Source organism: Dipteris shenzhenensis, chromosome 3, assembly GCF_047967505.1.
Source record: "Dipteris shenzhenensis isolate YYH24624 ecotype China chromosome 3, Dip_SZ_1.0, whole genome shotgun sequence".
NCBI lineage: Eukaryota > Viridiplantae > Streptophyta > Polypodiopsida > Gleicheniales > Dipteridaceae > Dipteris > Dipteris shenzhenensis.
Genome location: NC_141598.1, coordinates 22982647 through 22999354, shown reverse-complemented (window position 1 = coordinate 22999354; position 16708 = coordinate 22982647). Strand labels below are relative to the sequence as shown.

Genomic DNA, 16708 nt, shown 5'->3' with positions numbered 1-16708 from the left:
GTCAAGAGAAAGTCTGATAGTACCATTGACATATACGAGGCCAGAATTTGTAATTGAAGGCAATGCCCAGCAGAAGAACATAGATTTTAAAGAGACTTCTGTGAGTACTTCTCGTCTATTCACTATCGCATGTGATGTTGTATTGGCTAGCCACCATCACGGACAGAATGTGTTTCAGTTGGGTATAAAAACAGACTTGTTAAATGAGATTTGCAGGAACAAGTTTTTGTGAACCATCCCATTAATTTTGTTGTGCCTATTCAGGAAACCAAGGTGTGTAAGCTGAGAGAAGCACTTTATGGTCTGCTTCAAGATGTAAAACCTGGGTCTTTTGCACAATTACTTGGTTGTGAAGTCAGATAAGAGTATAGTGTTGCTTCAGTCCAAGCACATATAGAAGCTCCTGCATAAGTTTGGTTTTCAACATTGCAAGCACACTTCTATTCCAATGGAACCGGGCTAAATGAGTCCTTATGATGCAGGAAAGCCCTATGATATGGGTATGTACAGCCAGGCAGTTGGCTGTCTTATCTATCTGTGCAACACTAGACCAGATATCCAGTTTGCTATTTCCCAGGCCAGCAAGTTTACGCAGAATCCCGGTACTAAGCATTGGACAGCTTGCAGCTATAGGCTTTCAGTGATTCAGACTGGACAGGTGATTATGGTAGCCCACAATCCACCAGAGGCAATCTTTATTTTCTTCGTTAAGTAAATGACAACCCGATGTTGCCATCTTTACCTGTGAGGCTTACTGCAGGGCAGCCTTCATGGCAAAAGTTAATTGTGTATGGCTGAGGTTAGTTGGAGATCTTCATAGTGTCAGCAGAGAGGCCTCATGCAAGGGAGATCATATTGACCTACTGCTCTACACAGGACAATGTTGCTGATCTGTACCAAGGCACTACCTAGAGAAAGATTTGAAGCTTTCCACAAAGCTGTACGCTTATTTCATTTGGGTGATTGATCCATTTCTATGTACATGTTCACACTGCCACTACAAGGGGGACTTATAAGACCATGAGTAGCGTGGTGTGAACATATCTTTGGGGCAATTTTACCTCCAATTGGGAATTATTTTGCTAAGGTTGCCATTAAGATAAGTTTCTTTTGTACAAGATATATTCCTCATTTTGGCTATTCTTTGTAACATAACTCTTGTATTCCCAATACAACTCCACATTTTGGTGTTCTCCTTTCATCCCCAAACCAACATTCTTATCAAAAATGCAGGGCTCATCAATTTTTTCCAGCTTCTCACAAGTGATTATTTGCTGCTATATCTCATTCGTCTATGATTTTGTTTCTTCTTCGGTTCGATACGCTTTTGCAGTGCATTTCTATGATTAATTCATTATTTTGGGCATAAAAAGAGTGCTTGTGGCAGCTTCAATATGGCTTTTTTTTTAAAAGATTCCTTCAAACTATAGAAAGAAAGAAAGAAAGAAAGTTTATTAAAGTCTTTGGAAGACCAATGGGTCTATGAGACTGTGAAAATCCTGATACAACACTAAACGAGCATCCATACCAATGCAAAATGCAAAAATGCAAAATAATAGTACTAAGTCCTAAGTACGACATAGTCATGTCGATGGTCGACTATATATATCAGTCTCAGCATTGTCATCAATATCATCATCATCATCGACAGCAGCAAGATATCAGGATGGATGGGGCAGTGAAGTCATGAAGTCGGCAATAGAGTACTGTCGGCCACTCAAAGGTGCGGTCCTCGCATGTCTCTTGGTTGTAGCTCTGCGTCTGACCAGGGCTACTGTGACCCCCATCGGTCGGGCTCCGACTCTAAAGAAGGAGGGGATGTCCCTGAGAGTGATCTGTGTGTCGAACCGCTCTCTCTGAGCTGTCGGGTCACAAGATCTGGGTCACGGTCATGTCGAGGCCTCGTCTCGTGGGGGTCCATGTGATCTAGCTGAAAGAACTCCGTGATAGAGCTCTGAGAGGGATTAGCCGAGGAAGAAGTCTGCTCCTGTCTCCGTGCTCAAAGTATCCTCTCACGGTGTCTAAGTGCCTCATGAATGAAACTTGCCAAAAACTGCTGGCCAGGGTAGCAGAGGAAACAGGCCAAAATCCCGTAACTATCCCTGAAGAGGCAGTGGAAACATCCTCGGATCTCATAGTACACAGGACACTTGAAGATGAAATGCTCCTCTGTCTCAACCTCCTGCATGTCACACAGTGTGCATATGCGCCTCTCCCTGAATAGTCGCTCTGCTCTGCCGCTCTCGATGCGGAGTCTGTGTGAAGAGACCCAGAACTGCCCAAGAGAGATCCTCAGCGAGTGGGGTAGGTGAATCTGTGTGTATCCTAATTATACAGCTCACCGTACGTTGTACCTGCATTATATTTGCTCCGAGATTTGGTACATCCTTTGCACGTGTGAAATCATTTGCAGAGTATTCTCAAAATTTGGGGCTTTTGAGGGCTTTTGCTCTCCTTATCTTCCTTCTACTGTTTGAAATCCTCTCAAGCCATTTCAACAGCTCGGAAAGCCTACATTTTGAGGTTCATACTTTGGGACAAGACATTGAGTCAGATTTTCAGAAATTAAGTCTTTTCTACAAGACATTGAGTTAGATTCGCATACATTGGGTCACATTTGCAAAAATTTAAGCAAAATTTGGGGCTTTTCTGCATTTGCCCTCTTTTTGGCCTATTTGCCCTCATTAAATTTGCGGCTTTTGCCAGATTTGCTGTTTTCGCAGTGAACATTGCCTGTCACTGTCACATTTGGGTCATATCTGCATTTTCCCTTTGATTTGGGTCGAAAATTTGCACATATTTGCTGGCATTTTTGGATAGCAAGCTTTCTGCAGTGATAGCCTTGAGGCTTTTGGGTTTTCCGAGCTTTTTCAGGGTATCACATTTGCTATGGCTGGGAACACTCAAGATCTATTTGGCGTTCTTCGTGAAGATGATAAGCTGGATGGCACCAACTATCCGATGTGGTCTTATCTCATGAAACATATTCTTGTTGCAAAGCATTTGTGGAATATTGTTTCTGGGGTTGATCTTAGGCCAGCCAATGCTACAGTGGTTGCCTCTACTACTGGTCCCTCTGCAGGGGGTACTCCTCCGGATGCCTTATCTTCTAGCACTCCTGCTACTACTCTTCCAACTCGGGAACAGAAAAGATGGGATGCAAGAGATGCAAATGCACATTCATGTATTGCTTTATCATGCAAGAGAATCATTATTCCACACATCCAGTCTTGCAGGACAACAAAGGATGCTTGGGATAAATTGGCTTCTCTCCATCAGATTCACAATGAGGCACGTGTTGCATATTTGAGAAGGCAATTACAGGAAGTCAGCATGAATGAAGGTGACTCTATGGATGCATACCTGACAAAGGTCAAGGACCTCATGGAACAACTTGCCAACATTGATGAGGTGGTGCAAAATTCACAGCTTGTCAGTACCACATTGAATGGACTGCCAAATACATATCAAGGATTTGCTACAACCCTTCGATTAGTGGCCATGGGTAATCCAGACCACTATTCTTTTGATCAGCTAGTTACTTTGCTTTTGCAGGAAGAGCAAAGTCGAGCTAATACACAAGCCATTATTCCTGATCATGCATTTGCTTCCCAGCAAACAGGAAGAGGCAAGGCTTCCAAGCCTATGAGCAAGCCAAAATCTGCGCATAGCAGTTGCAATTCCTCTCATGCATCTAAAAATACAGCAGATAAGTCAAAGAAGAAAAGATGCAACTATTGTCGCAAGCTTGGACATGACATTTCAGAATGCAGGAAGCGCATTGCTTCGGAGAAAAAGAAAGCAGGATTGACAGTTAATGCCTCACATGCTATTGAATCCCATGAGCCAGCAGATGCTTCGCATGCACATGCTCTTCACGATGATTGGGCATGGGCTGTCCATTGCTCATTTGATCCCTCCAAAGCTGATGCACTCTTTACTCCTAATGATGCTCAGTCCTGGTACTTTGGTAGTGGTGCTTCCAAGCATGTCACATCTTGCAGACAGTTGTTTCACTCTTTAGTTGATGCACCTCGAGGGGGGACTGTCACATGTGCTAATAATGCTTCATATGCTGTAAAAGTAATTGGAGATGTGCAGCTCAAATCTATTTCAAGTCATCCTGTCACTTTGACAAATGTTCTATTTGTGCCTGGAATTGAAGTCAACTTGATCTCAATTTCAGCAATTGCTACTTCAGGTTTCAGAGTGATTTTTGATGGCTACAAATGCCTAGTTTATGATCTTCGTGATGACAATGGCATGGTTCTCACTGGCACTTTGCAAAAGGGGCTTTATCACCTTGACTATCACTCAGCTGCACTTTCTATTGAAGCATTTGCAATTTCAGATTCACAGCTTGCTGAAACTCATCTTTGGCATGAGAGAATCGGTCATCTCAATTCTAGAGCTCTTGCAAAGCTACATTCATAGCAAATGGCAACTGATGTACCTCAAACTCACACAGGATGCAAGCTTGTCACCCTCAACACAGATAGGGGGGGAGAGTATATGTCTAAGGAGTTTTATGCATTTCTGTCTTCACGGGGCATTATTCACTCATGCACTACTCCTTACACTCCTCAGCAGAATCCTGTTTCTTAAGGAAAAACAGGTCCACAATGGAGATGGCCAGATGCATGCTTAAGGCCAAGTCTTTGCCCAATACATTTTGGCTTGATGCAGTGATGTGTGCCAACTATGTGCTGCATAGATCACCTACACGGGCATTGAAGAAAGTTACACCTTATGAAGCATGGAAAGGCAGGAAGCCTTCACTTTCACATATGAGAGTTTTGGGTCTCTTGCATATGTTCATGTCTCATCTCAGCTGAGACTTAAGCTTGATGATAAGGCAATCAAATGCATATTTATTGGTTACAGCAAGGAGAGCAGAGGGTATCGGTTATATCAACCAAATACAGGGAAGATTATTGTCAGTAGGGATGTAATCTTTGATGAACATTCAGCTTCTCCTCTTGTGGACTGCAAAGCTAAGCTAGATGCTGACATGTTTGATGCCTTTGAATCTTGGTTACCTCTGCCATCCTCAGAACAGGATTTTCACCAGCAACATGAGCCTCCTGCAGGCCCTCCACCTAGCAATAATCAGCCACTACCCCATGCTGATTTACAAGTTTCTCTTCCAGCACAAAATGATCCCACTATTCATGATGCAGTCATTGAAGAAAGAGCTGTCAATAGACAGCAAAGCCAAGTTCCCAGATGGCTTCTTCATACATTGACGGACAGAACAAGATCAGCCTTTTGCTGCCCGAACAAGATCAAGGAATAGACAGATGCATGGTCACTTTCTTGAATTTGCACTCCTTGCTACAGCTTGCAATGAAGAGCCCTTGTGCCATAAAGATGCTTTTGACAGCAAAGAGTGGATGGATGCAATGAGAGCTGAGTTACAATCCATTGCCAAAAATGACACATGGGAATTAGTAGATCTCCCTCCCGGCAAGCATGCCGTTGGTACCCAGTGGGTCTACAAATTAAAAAGGAAATCTGATGGCAGCATAGATCGATACAAAGCCCCTCTTGTTGCAAAAGGGTATGCCCAACAACAAGGCATTGACTTTGAGGAGACATTTGCTCCCACATCCAGGATTACTACCATTAGATGTGTCATTGCCATTGCAGCCCATCATCATTGGCAACTGCACCAACTTGACATCAAGAATGCTTTTCTTCATGGGGATCTGCAAGAAGAAGTATATGTCACACAACCTCCTAGCTTTGAGGTTGTTAATTCTCAAAATAAGGTATGCCGGCTTAGAAAGGCCCTTTATGATTTGAAGCAGGCACCCAGGGCATGGTATGCCAAAATTCATGCACACCTACTATCCCTTGGATTTCAGAATAGCCCCACAGAACCCACTCTTTATGTCTGCGGGAGTCGATCTAATTTTTTAGTGCTGATTTTATATCTAGATGATATGCTCATTACGGGCCCAAATACTCAGCAAATTGCAGCTTTCAAGGCTGATTTGCAGCAGGTTTTTGAAATGTCAGACATGGGACAGCTGCACTATTATTTGGGCATTCAGTTTGCTCATGTTGAGGGGGGTATCATGATGTCTCAGTCCAAGTATATTGGACAGCTCCTTGATCGTTTTCAGTTTGAGAATTACAAGCCAATCTCTACTCTAGTGGACCCTGGCTTCAAATTCTCAGCTCATGATGGGAGCCCACCATGTGATATCACTCTTTATCAGCAGGCTGTTGGATGCCTTATTTATTTATGTCACACCAGACCTGACTTGCAGTATGCAGTATCTCAGCTCAGCAGATTCATGCACATGCCCAGTTCACAGCATTGGCAGGCAGTGAAGAGAGTCTTCAGATATCTCAGAGGCACTCAGGATTTAGCCCTCTTCTATGATGATCAGGGTTCACTTACCATGCAATCTTACACGGATAGTGACTGGGCAGGATGTTCCAACACCAAAGTGTCACATATTGGCAGTTCTTTTTTGCTTGGCAATTCATGTATCTCTTGGCTCGGCAAGAAGCAACCGACAGTTGCCACATCTAGCTGTGAGGCTGAGTACAGGGCAGCTTTCACCGCTACAGTAGAGTGTGTTTGGCTTCGATAGTTACTTACAGATGTTGGTATTCGCCAGACATCCTCCACTATTGTCTACACTGACAGCCAGAGTGCTTTGGCCATTGCGCATAACCCACTGTTTCATGCGCGTACCAAGCATATTGAAGTTCACTATCATTATGTTCGGGAGCGGTAGGAGGAGACATAGAGTTGTCCTATCTTCCCACACAGGACAACATAGCAGATATGTTTACAAAGGCACTTCCTCGTCCCGACAGGCTTTACACTTGGTTCCCTTTGTTACATGATCTAACATCCCTTGTACATTCATAGGTGGCTATATCCTTTTGGATGAACTTGTGCCACCATGACCAGAAAATACCAGGTATTCTGAGACGTTTCCAGAATACTTCAGCCCATCCCATGGAGGGGGGTTTGTAGGCCGTCTCTTGGTGGCTCTAGTGATGCCCTATAGGCCATGGTATGTGCCTTGTAGGCATAAATATAGGCACTTGTAGTGTTAGTGCCTTTTAGGCCACATAGGACACTTAGTCCTATGTGACACCTAGAACACTTAGTCCTAGGTCTAGGTACTTGTACCTTGTACTCGTTTTTTTTCCATTATCCTAGTTTTGACATGACGGCAGAGTCTATCGACTCTTTTGCACCTTGCTCTCTCTCTATCATCTAATGATCCTACAAGTATCTGAGTAGGACAGGTGACTTCAAGCCTTCCCAACAGGTCATTACCACTTCCCTCTTGGTCATTGGTAAACCTAACCTTGTGATTTCCCCTTCTATAGTCTATTCTAGGTCTACTGCCCCTTACATTCTTTTCAATGGTCATCCAAATCAATCTCTTTGATATAATAGTCTTGTTCTTAGATAATTCATTTGCAACCCCTGATTGGAAACTGAATTCAACTCATTAGAATCTTCACGGCCTTACATAAGACTAAATGCAAAGTGTCGTTTATTGGAGCTCAAGCTTGCAGCTTCTTTCAAGTTGCTTAATGAAGCTGAAAAGATAAAGAGAATTTAGTATTATAGCACACACAACGAAGAAATTTGCAACAAATCAGAAGCACCAGACCGTATGTGTAAGTGAATTTATTTAGCCTGAACACGCAAAAGTCCTGCTCATTTACAGTCCAAAAGGCGTGTGCACTGGTCACGGCTCATAACCATTCAATAGAACTCCCGGCTTAGAAGCAAATTAAAAGTCAAACATAGAACAATTGAGAAACTAGATGCCAGAAAGGATTCCTTTCAAGTAGACAAGATAGTCCTCCTATGCACTATGTGCCAAACAGAACAGAGAAAAGGTGGAGTCATGAACTAAATAAACAAATTCTGTGCCTAGTCATACAAGCCCAAGTAAGCACTCAAGCACCATTTGAATCATTAAGCTTTGAATCGATCCTTACTGTTCCAGCTGTTGACTTGGAAGAAAGGAATGTGGTGTTCTTCATGCGTGAGAGTCCAAAGTCGCAAACCTGCAGTCAGTTTCACTACAGTTAAGAATTCAATAAAAGACCATAAAAGCCATCATATCTCTCCTCTCTAGTTACAAACCCGAGATTACATAAAGGAAATGACCTGATTAGATCTGCATCGACTTCCAATACCTTGACTACCCAGTTCTTGTCCACAAGAAGATTTGGTGACTTAAGATCTCGATGTACAATCATTGGTGTACTATTGTGAAGATAGTTCATGCCTCTAGCCTGCAGAAGTTGCAATCCTATCATAAAATAGATACAGTACCGGCTTCTCTCCAAAAACACAGGGAATCTATGACAAAATCGTGTTAGATCACAACAGGCATCTGAAATATGTACTCACAACATCAAGTGCCATACGCATACGACGCCTCTCATCTAGCTGGTTATTTGGTCGATGAATCAATCGATAGAGACTTCCCCTGCATGTGGAAATATGTTACGATTCCCCCAGAAGAAGCTGACTTTTTGTTATGTGAGAACCGTCCTTTAACAGAATCCTTCGATATATCTGATGCAAACCTATATTGAGTTCTGATTGTTAAGAAAGATGGTTCCAATCACCGGCATTGTTCAAAGCATGAATATCATCACAATTTAGTGATCATGAATGAGAATCTACTTACACCTAAGCCTCACTTATATGTTAACAGGGTGAGAAGACCTAAATCACAGCATGCTCTTATTCTGATGCCTGTCTTGTCATACTGAAATCAGATCTTTGATAGAATGCAACAACCACTGAACCACCTCTCTTTCTGACTTCTGCACATCCAACAGATATCCACGCCTTGTCTAGCCTACACTGATGTAAAATTTATTCAGCATTTATTCAACTTCAAGCAAAAGTTCACCTAAATAATGTATAGTGAAAAAGAGAACTTGCACAAACCTAGGCAAGTGGTACACATACATACGTCATAAGCACTGGTATATGTACCCTATGGGAAAAATGGGTACGTCAGATACACATCCTTTGTAAATTAATATTATTTTTCCAGTTGAAAGAAAGGGGCGGGGGGGGGGGGGGGGGGGGGGGGTTACTTTTTAGTGACTTTAGTCCACAGAATGCAATGATCAATCACCATCAACAATCTGTAGACTCTAACACAGCTCATTATTGATGTACATACATCATACATGGAACTAAACAATACACAAAGAGATTCAGCTTGCAAACTAAAAGCTGAAAGTTGAACCCATTCACTACATTTAGATTGTAGAAAATACTGGAGTAATGCCTCACGAGTCTGCACTATACAGTCTATGGGGTTTTGTGAACCATGGGAACGACTATAGCTTGGAAGAGGGGAACATGAAGAGGAAGGGAGATGCAATTAGAAGGAGATAAGGGACGATGGGAAGCAAGGAGGAGTATCAAGATTGTAGAACATACTGGAGTAACAACTCATGAGTCTGCACTATACAGTCTACGAGGTTTTGTGAAACATGGTGTAATTAAGGGGCAAAAGGGGTTAATTTAGGGGTACCTTGGGATAATGGAGGGGACTCTTGTACCACTTTTGATGTGAGATCTAATCCTATCTCCTCTCCTTCCTCCTACCTCCTTGCTGCCTCTCTCTCTCTCTCTCTCTCTCTCTCTCTCTCTCTCTCTCTCTCTCTCTCTCCTACCTCCTTGATGCCCACACCTCCCATGAATGCCCACACCCTCCCATCACTCAGCTATCTCCCATCACACGGCTACCCTCTATCACTCAGACATACTCATCACACCATATCCATATCCATACTCATCACACCAGGCACACACGATCCCACCCGAAGAATGGGAGCAGATCGTTATGGAGGTTCATTCTCTCCATGCAGGAGAGATGGAATAGGCTCCCTTCATACAGAGACAGATAGAGAGCCTATGACAGGGTGTTCTGACAGCCTAGACAGTGGCAGCTGATCTCCGAAAGGAGATTGACCTCCAATGTCGTACAAAGGGGGCCCCAGGGAGCAGTCCCGCTGTGGAGGAGAGGATTGCCACAATGGAGACGGTCATTGGGGAGATCCTCCAAGTGGGTAGATGTTGTGAAACGGGACCTACGAAGGTAACTGTTTCTGCCACTTTACTTGAGCAGTAACAGAGAGCCAGTAAGGCTCTCACCATCAGGGTCTGCGAGGTCACACGCACCAGTTCAACTATTTCAGATGCTACCACCTTTGTTACATCTACCCTAGGGGTAGTAGAGCATCGTATTGAGAGTGCTTGGCAGGTCAGACAAGATCCTAACAGAGATCAGCCTCTTGTGATACGCTTTAGAGACACTCAAGCCAGTCCAGCTGCACTATGCAGACGTTGTGTGAAGATTTTTGAGTACCCCAAACTTGTCTTGTACATAGGTACATGTGTGATGTTCAACTTGTGTGTGTGCTTGCTGGCATTCAATCAGATTTTGTGTGAGCATCTTTCGAGCACTTCATGGTATCCAAGGTCGGGATGCTCCGTGGTGAGCAGGAGAGAAGAAAATGATGAGATCTTGGAAGCATAGACTTGTCCAGAGCGTGGCCTGCCTGAGATGGTGTCAGTTATTTGGTTGCTCTGTATGTGTGCGGGTCCCAAAAAAATAAACATGGGATACTTGTAATTGTATTCAAAAATGTGCAAGTGCATGGAGTCAATTAGTTGTTGGGGGTGTTATTCAACATGTGTATGAGGGGTGAAAATGTGTAAGGTTAAAGGGGAGTATGTGGAAGGGTGAGGTGGCTGTGCATGGTTACGTGTGTGCATGGCGGGCTGTAGGTGGCACAAGAAGGATTCGACAACAGGAGAGGATGCCAAGTCGGGCTTTGGGGTGGCAGATTTTTCCAGAACAAAGAGCGCAGTACAGGAAAAAGGAGAGCGACTTCACGGGGGGTCTGGAGGAGTCGATGATGCCTCGGGGGGGTCTCTACGATGAAAGAAGGAGTTTGGAAGAGGGATTCGTTGCCTCACGAGAGCCTGAGGATCAGAAGGGTTCTTGCCGGGGGACGCACGTATTGAGGTGACTTGATAGGAGCAGCTGGTAGCTCCTAGATGGTAGAATGGTCGCCACTACACGAGCGCTGAAGCTGAAGCGTGGAAGGACCTTCGTGATGACGAAGGGTAGCGGCTGTGAGATCTTGAAGAGTCTTAGAAGGAGAAGCAATTAATGGTGGTTGGACGAGGATGGTCGCCGCTACAACTATCTTCGTGAATTTTCGGTGAGCAAGAGAGGTTCCTAGTGGATGGAAGGTCGTGTGAGCAGGAAGCTAAAACCGGAATGTGAAGGCATACGTACGTGATGAGATGTGGATTTCCGATTGCATGCTTGGCTCAAAGGGACTCAGGTTTCGAAAGGATAAGCTCTGGGTGCATCGAGGTTACAGCTACGTGGTGAATTCAGATCAAATGGCAGAGAATGCTTGGTTTGGCTGGAGTTTTTTCTAAGTGGAGCTTGGTGGGTGGAGAGTTCGATGAGTGAAGGGGGGCTCTTCTGGATAAAGGTGACGGCAAACGAAGCGCAGGGTCTGGAAGGAGGAGTATCTGACGGTCTAGCTGGGGGAGCTGGAGGCTGAGAAGACGGTGGGCGACGGGAGACCAAATGACGGGCTGGAGGTCGAGGATGGCGAAGAGGAAGGGATACCAGTAACCTTGGAGAGGAGCTTGAAGAGTGGAGTGCAGGTCGCTGCAGCTGATGTAGGGAGCCAGTGCTCAGGGGAAAGGATGGCGCGGAAGAAAAGAGAGACCAAGCTCTAAGAAGGAAGGAGTCGAGGGACTGGAGTTGATGGGAGCTCTGGAGCAAGGGAGAGCGGCTGCAACGTGGACGTGATTACAGACTGCAGGGTCTGGAGGGAGGCTAGTAGAAAAAAGAGAACCGTGCCTAGTGGAAGGGGGGAGACTTTGGAGATCGTCTCAACTATGGAGGCATGAGCCTGTTGTGAGGAGAAGGTTGCATACAAGCGGGTGAATGAGGAGTCCAAGAAATCAACTTTGGGAGCATCTCTCTGAGAGGCTGGAGGAACATCGCGATGCGGGTGCTCTGTAAGCAGCAGAGAGGCTTTGATCATTGTGTGAAGGAGATAGGCTGATGGGGGGGTGTACAGTGAGAGCACGGGGTGCATTGGTGAGGAGCTTAGCAATTGCGCGAAGATAGAGTTGGGCTGGGAGTACCAGTCGATGCTCTAGGACAATTACAAGCCAAGCAAGATCGCCCACTTCCTTTGGCTGTTGGTGCACAGAAATCTTGCATTGGGCACACGGCTTAGGTTGGCTCATTTTCCAGTTACATGCTCACGATCCAGTATTGCTGAAGAGTCTCAGAGGCGCTGCATTTGGGATTTCCAGCTAGCACAAGGTCTAGAGGAAAGCTTTGAGGATTTTCTTCGCTAGGATTTAGGATAAGATGGTGGTGACCTTGGGAGCAGTGGCCTTGGGTTACAATAACAGGACCCGCTTGTGGCTACGAACACATTTAGGGAGTTTGCCCTTTAGATTGGTATGGCAGGAGTTGACTTTCATCCATACTCAAGATTGCATAGACACAGTGTGGACCCCTGGACATTGTCCTAGATGGGAGCTGGAGAGCATCATTTCCTAGTGCATATTGACAGCTCAGTGTAGGTAGGCCATCACGAAGCAAACCACATCAGGCTCGGAGACATTGGCCAGTATTTGGCTAGATAACATTCATACTTTCAAAGACTCCAAGAAGACTCGACCACAGAAGAGCCGCTTTTATGGGAGCCAAGACCTTTCCTTCATTTCACAGATGGTGGTAGAACAAATATGGCAATATAAACCATCGGAGTAGCTATTTGTTCAGCCTATTGTATAGAGGAGGGATATCCTTGTGTTTTTATATTGTACCCTTCATTGGGGAGTTGTATTTTCCTTGGTGTCCATGTCACTAAGGAGTTCATTAAAGAGTGTGGCTTAAGGTGCCCTCCGCCCCCCCCCCCCGGCGGCCTGACCGGGAAAAACAAAAAAGTGAAGGCTCAAATTCTTAAATATTTACACGTGTACAAAAATGTCTCCTAAATGTATGGAGGTTTCTTTGACCATTGAACTTATCAGATTTTGAGAAATGATTTAAGAAAGGGGAGAGGAGCCCAATCGTATTGAGTGAACACATAGAAAATGCAATGTTGAGGGAGCAGAACTGCCACTAGATATGACAGTACACTTTCACAAACCAGACCTGCAAACTTCTATTGGCAACAGTGTATAGGTCTATTTGTGAAGGAAAACATAAACTGGTCTTAGAACCCACTATGTACAGAAGGACATTTGAAACTATACACAATTCTAAACCTCCTCCTGAAATTCTCTAGACCCCAAACCACTCGCGTTTGGGAGTCAAAAGTCATTTGGGAGAGGCAAGGGCCGGGGAGGGGGGGGGGGCACTGCTCTCCCAACCAGTCTTCTGGAAATGGATCTTAAACCCCATTTTAGCAAAAGCACAAATACGAAAATTTTCAATTTCTACATTCACGACTGCTGGCTACCTGCAAGGCCTCACCTTGGAAGGAACTCTGTCACAATGGACAAATTTGGAGGTCGCATGACCGCTCCCATAAACAGGACCACATTAGGATGGCGCATTCTTCTCATTAATCGCACCTGAAATCCATAGATACACCCTCAATTAAGCAGAAAGGGAAAATCATACCCTGTAACTAGAGTAACCATGAATCCCATCACCAAATTTGCTTTTAATTCATTGCAATTCTGAAAGAAATAAAATGTGTGCAGTAAATAATGGAAGCAAGAAGTGTATATTTATACCGAGTGGTCTTTCACAGGCAAGTGAACAACAAAGATGGCTAGGTCCAAAGAGTAACTATTTTAGTCGCACTGCTGCTCATCAAAGCAATATTGTTCTGATGAAGAGTTTCAGGAGAAGACAGCAACGAAACAAACATACCATTCAAGATCGTACTCATCAGCATTCACAGACTTCCCAAATTGACTATGATTGCACTGATCGGGCAATTTGACAGCAGAATAGTGAGCGAACCTACTACATCGACCGGTAAAGGTTGTTGGATGTAACACATGGTTCCCACCGCTAAACTTCGTTCAGTATTTCAGATTCAAGTTTTTCTGCTCAAGCAGGGGGGCTGATCAGAGTTGTGGGTCAGATGGAGCTAAAACTGGTCTTTAGTTTCATACTTTTGTTCAAGCTTGGGGATTGCTCATCAGAGAATGCAGAAATGGAGGAGCAGTCCACAAAACAATAAGCAGTGCACTAGGATTTTCTCACTTCAATTGACAGTTTATGGTGTTTCATGGGTTGTTCTTGCCTTGTAGCTACCGCTACATTCACAACAGTAACTGTGGAGGATGTGTTTGCAAGATTATTGGCTCCAATACCAACACTGGGCATATTATTTTCAATACCGAGGAAGCTCAGAGACAGCAGAAAACTGTAGTGAAGCTACAATCAGCTACAGATTAACAAGGGATTGCAGACAAGTCCAGGAAGCTGGTACAGAGTCTCCAAATTTGCAGAAGTCGTGCAATTGCTTTGAGAAATCAGATAATAATTTGAGTTGTAATGCCATGGGCATTGAGGTTCAAACAGAGAAAACTGTTCTCTTTTTCTGCATTAACAGGCCTAACTGTCTGCAAATACCAGCCTATGGCACGCCAGCTCCAAAATAATCAGAGATTGCTCTATCAAGTAAAAGAATGCTGAGATCGACAGATGTGATATTCATGCCACTATCTTAAAGGTAGACTTCCAAACTAAGGTCAATCAAAGGAACACTGCCTGTGTGAAAAGCACAGGGAGGTGCTTTGTGGAGCTCAGATTATCCTCGTATTCAGATATGGTCAGCCTCTCCATCTTAGACAGCGTGATGGCTTCGGCATCAGCTGATCCTCTTTTACCTCCAGCCAGGGAGATAGTCCATTTTTCAGAGGACGAAATCATAACTCTCAAGGAGAACATCACTCTAGAGCATGGCTGCACATTGCTTGGTACAGACTATGGCACTTTCTTCCTTTTTTTCAAAGAAAGGAACCTTTTATTAATGCTTGAAAGATTTCATACAAGACAGCAGCCCCGAAGGTGCTGAGTATGGAAAAGGCTGAAAGAAAGAACCGACCTGTTCCAGAGAAACCCAACTCACTGCCTGGGGATCTCTGGTACTGGGGCTAACAGCCAAGTGGGGGGACTATACAACCACCAAATCCCTCGCGGGGTGAAGATATACCTTTGTAAGACTAGAATAAGTCCAATCATACAATTTTATATTTTTTGTTGTTCTAAAGATCAAAAATCTACACAGAAAATAGAAGAGAATATAAAAGAGAAGAAAAAAGAGGTAAACAAAAACTTTTAAGAAAAACAAAAGAAAGACATACTTAGCAAGCAAAGCAACACTTATGTCGTCATCAGTGCCCAAGCATAAGCAGCTATGCTGGGTTTCTAAAGACCCGCGGAGTCTCTTGGGCAAACCCAGTGCTTACTAAAATACGTCAAATAAACAAAAGAGAAAGAAAACAAGAAATAAAGAAGAAAGGAAGCAAGTGACTCAGCAAAAATAAACAAGCAAGTCAAGAAACAAAATCTTCCAAAAAACTGGAATATCGCTCTCTCACTCTCACTAATACGGCAGAGGAGTCAGCCACGCAGAAGTACATTTGCACACCTATGGCAATGCATAAGCGGAGGGCTTTGGCTTCACTTCGCACCCAATCACACCAGCTGCAAATTGAAATAGGAGGATGGAAAGACATGCCAAGAGAGAGCAGAATATGCCAATTATGTGACCAGGGTATGCCAGAAAGAGAAGAACACATGGTAATGATATGCCCTTACTATGCACACATTAGGAAAAAGTTCAGCTCTCTTCTTGAGGGACATAACAGACTGGCTGATTTGCTACATAAGGCGTCACCCTCAGCTTTAGGAACATTTGTATCTAAGCTTTTCAAGCACAGAAACTCACCTAGACATAAAGGTAGTTTCTCTTATTACCCTCCCCTTTGAGGGAGTCTTTATGTATGTAAGGTTTTGTATTGTTTCAGGTCCCATAGGCCAATTTTTGGTCTTCAGAGGACGATAATATATTCTTCTTCTTCTTCTTCTTCTCACTCTTATTTAAAACATAAAAAGCTATATGGTCCTTTACACTTATGTATTGTTTCCTACAAAGAGTCAAAAATACATTTCTAACTTAGAAAGCACAAGCATACTCAAACAAACTCTCTTTTGAAACTTAAAAAAAATGGGCTATTCAACTCCTCGCTTTTTGTTGTCAGCTTATGTTCAATCATTCTAAACATACCTAAGGCCAATACACCATAGATAAAAGACTTCATATCTAAGATTGGGTGTACTTTTTTCATTATTTTCCTTGAATTATACCTCTTGTGTAATACTAAAGTGATCAAATTACTTGATTGAGTGATAAAAGACTCCTTAGTTGTACAAAGGCGGGAAAATCTATGGAATTGGGAAGAAATGACTCCATATGTTGCCAAATCAGAAATGTTTGAGTCAATGTGAGGCATTTTTATAATGTGTAAACCACTATATTCAAGTTGTTCACGTTTATCGTATATATCAACCTCTAATCCTATGGTAGATTGAGAAATTCTAAGATCTAAGAAAACACAAGAATCCCCTATTGAAGTGCAGTTCAGTTCACAAGAGTCACGAGGATAGATTCCTTC

General features: G+C 43.7%; 1 protein-coding gene across 1 annotated transcript in view; it reads right to left on the bottom strand.

Annotated features, from left to right (window-relative positions):
• The window catches only part of LOC147903528 (putative serine/threonine-protein kinase SIS8), a 139044-nt gene that overhangs the window by 25244 nt on the left and 97092 nt on the right, over window positions 1-16708 (bottom strand). Inside the window, exons 8-11 of the mRNA XM_087399712.1 lie at window positions 13545-13645; window positions 8402-8480; window positions 8185-8283; window positions 7984-8052 (exon numbers count right to left, since the gene is read on the bottom strand). Coding sequence (XP_087255838.1) covers window positions 7984-8052; window positions 8185-8283; window positions 8402-8480; window positions 13545-13645 — 348 coding nt within the window. The remainder of the gene's footprint in view (window positions 1-7983; window positions 8053-8184; window positions 8284-8401; window positions 8481-13544; window positions 13646-16708) is intronic.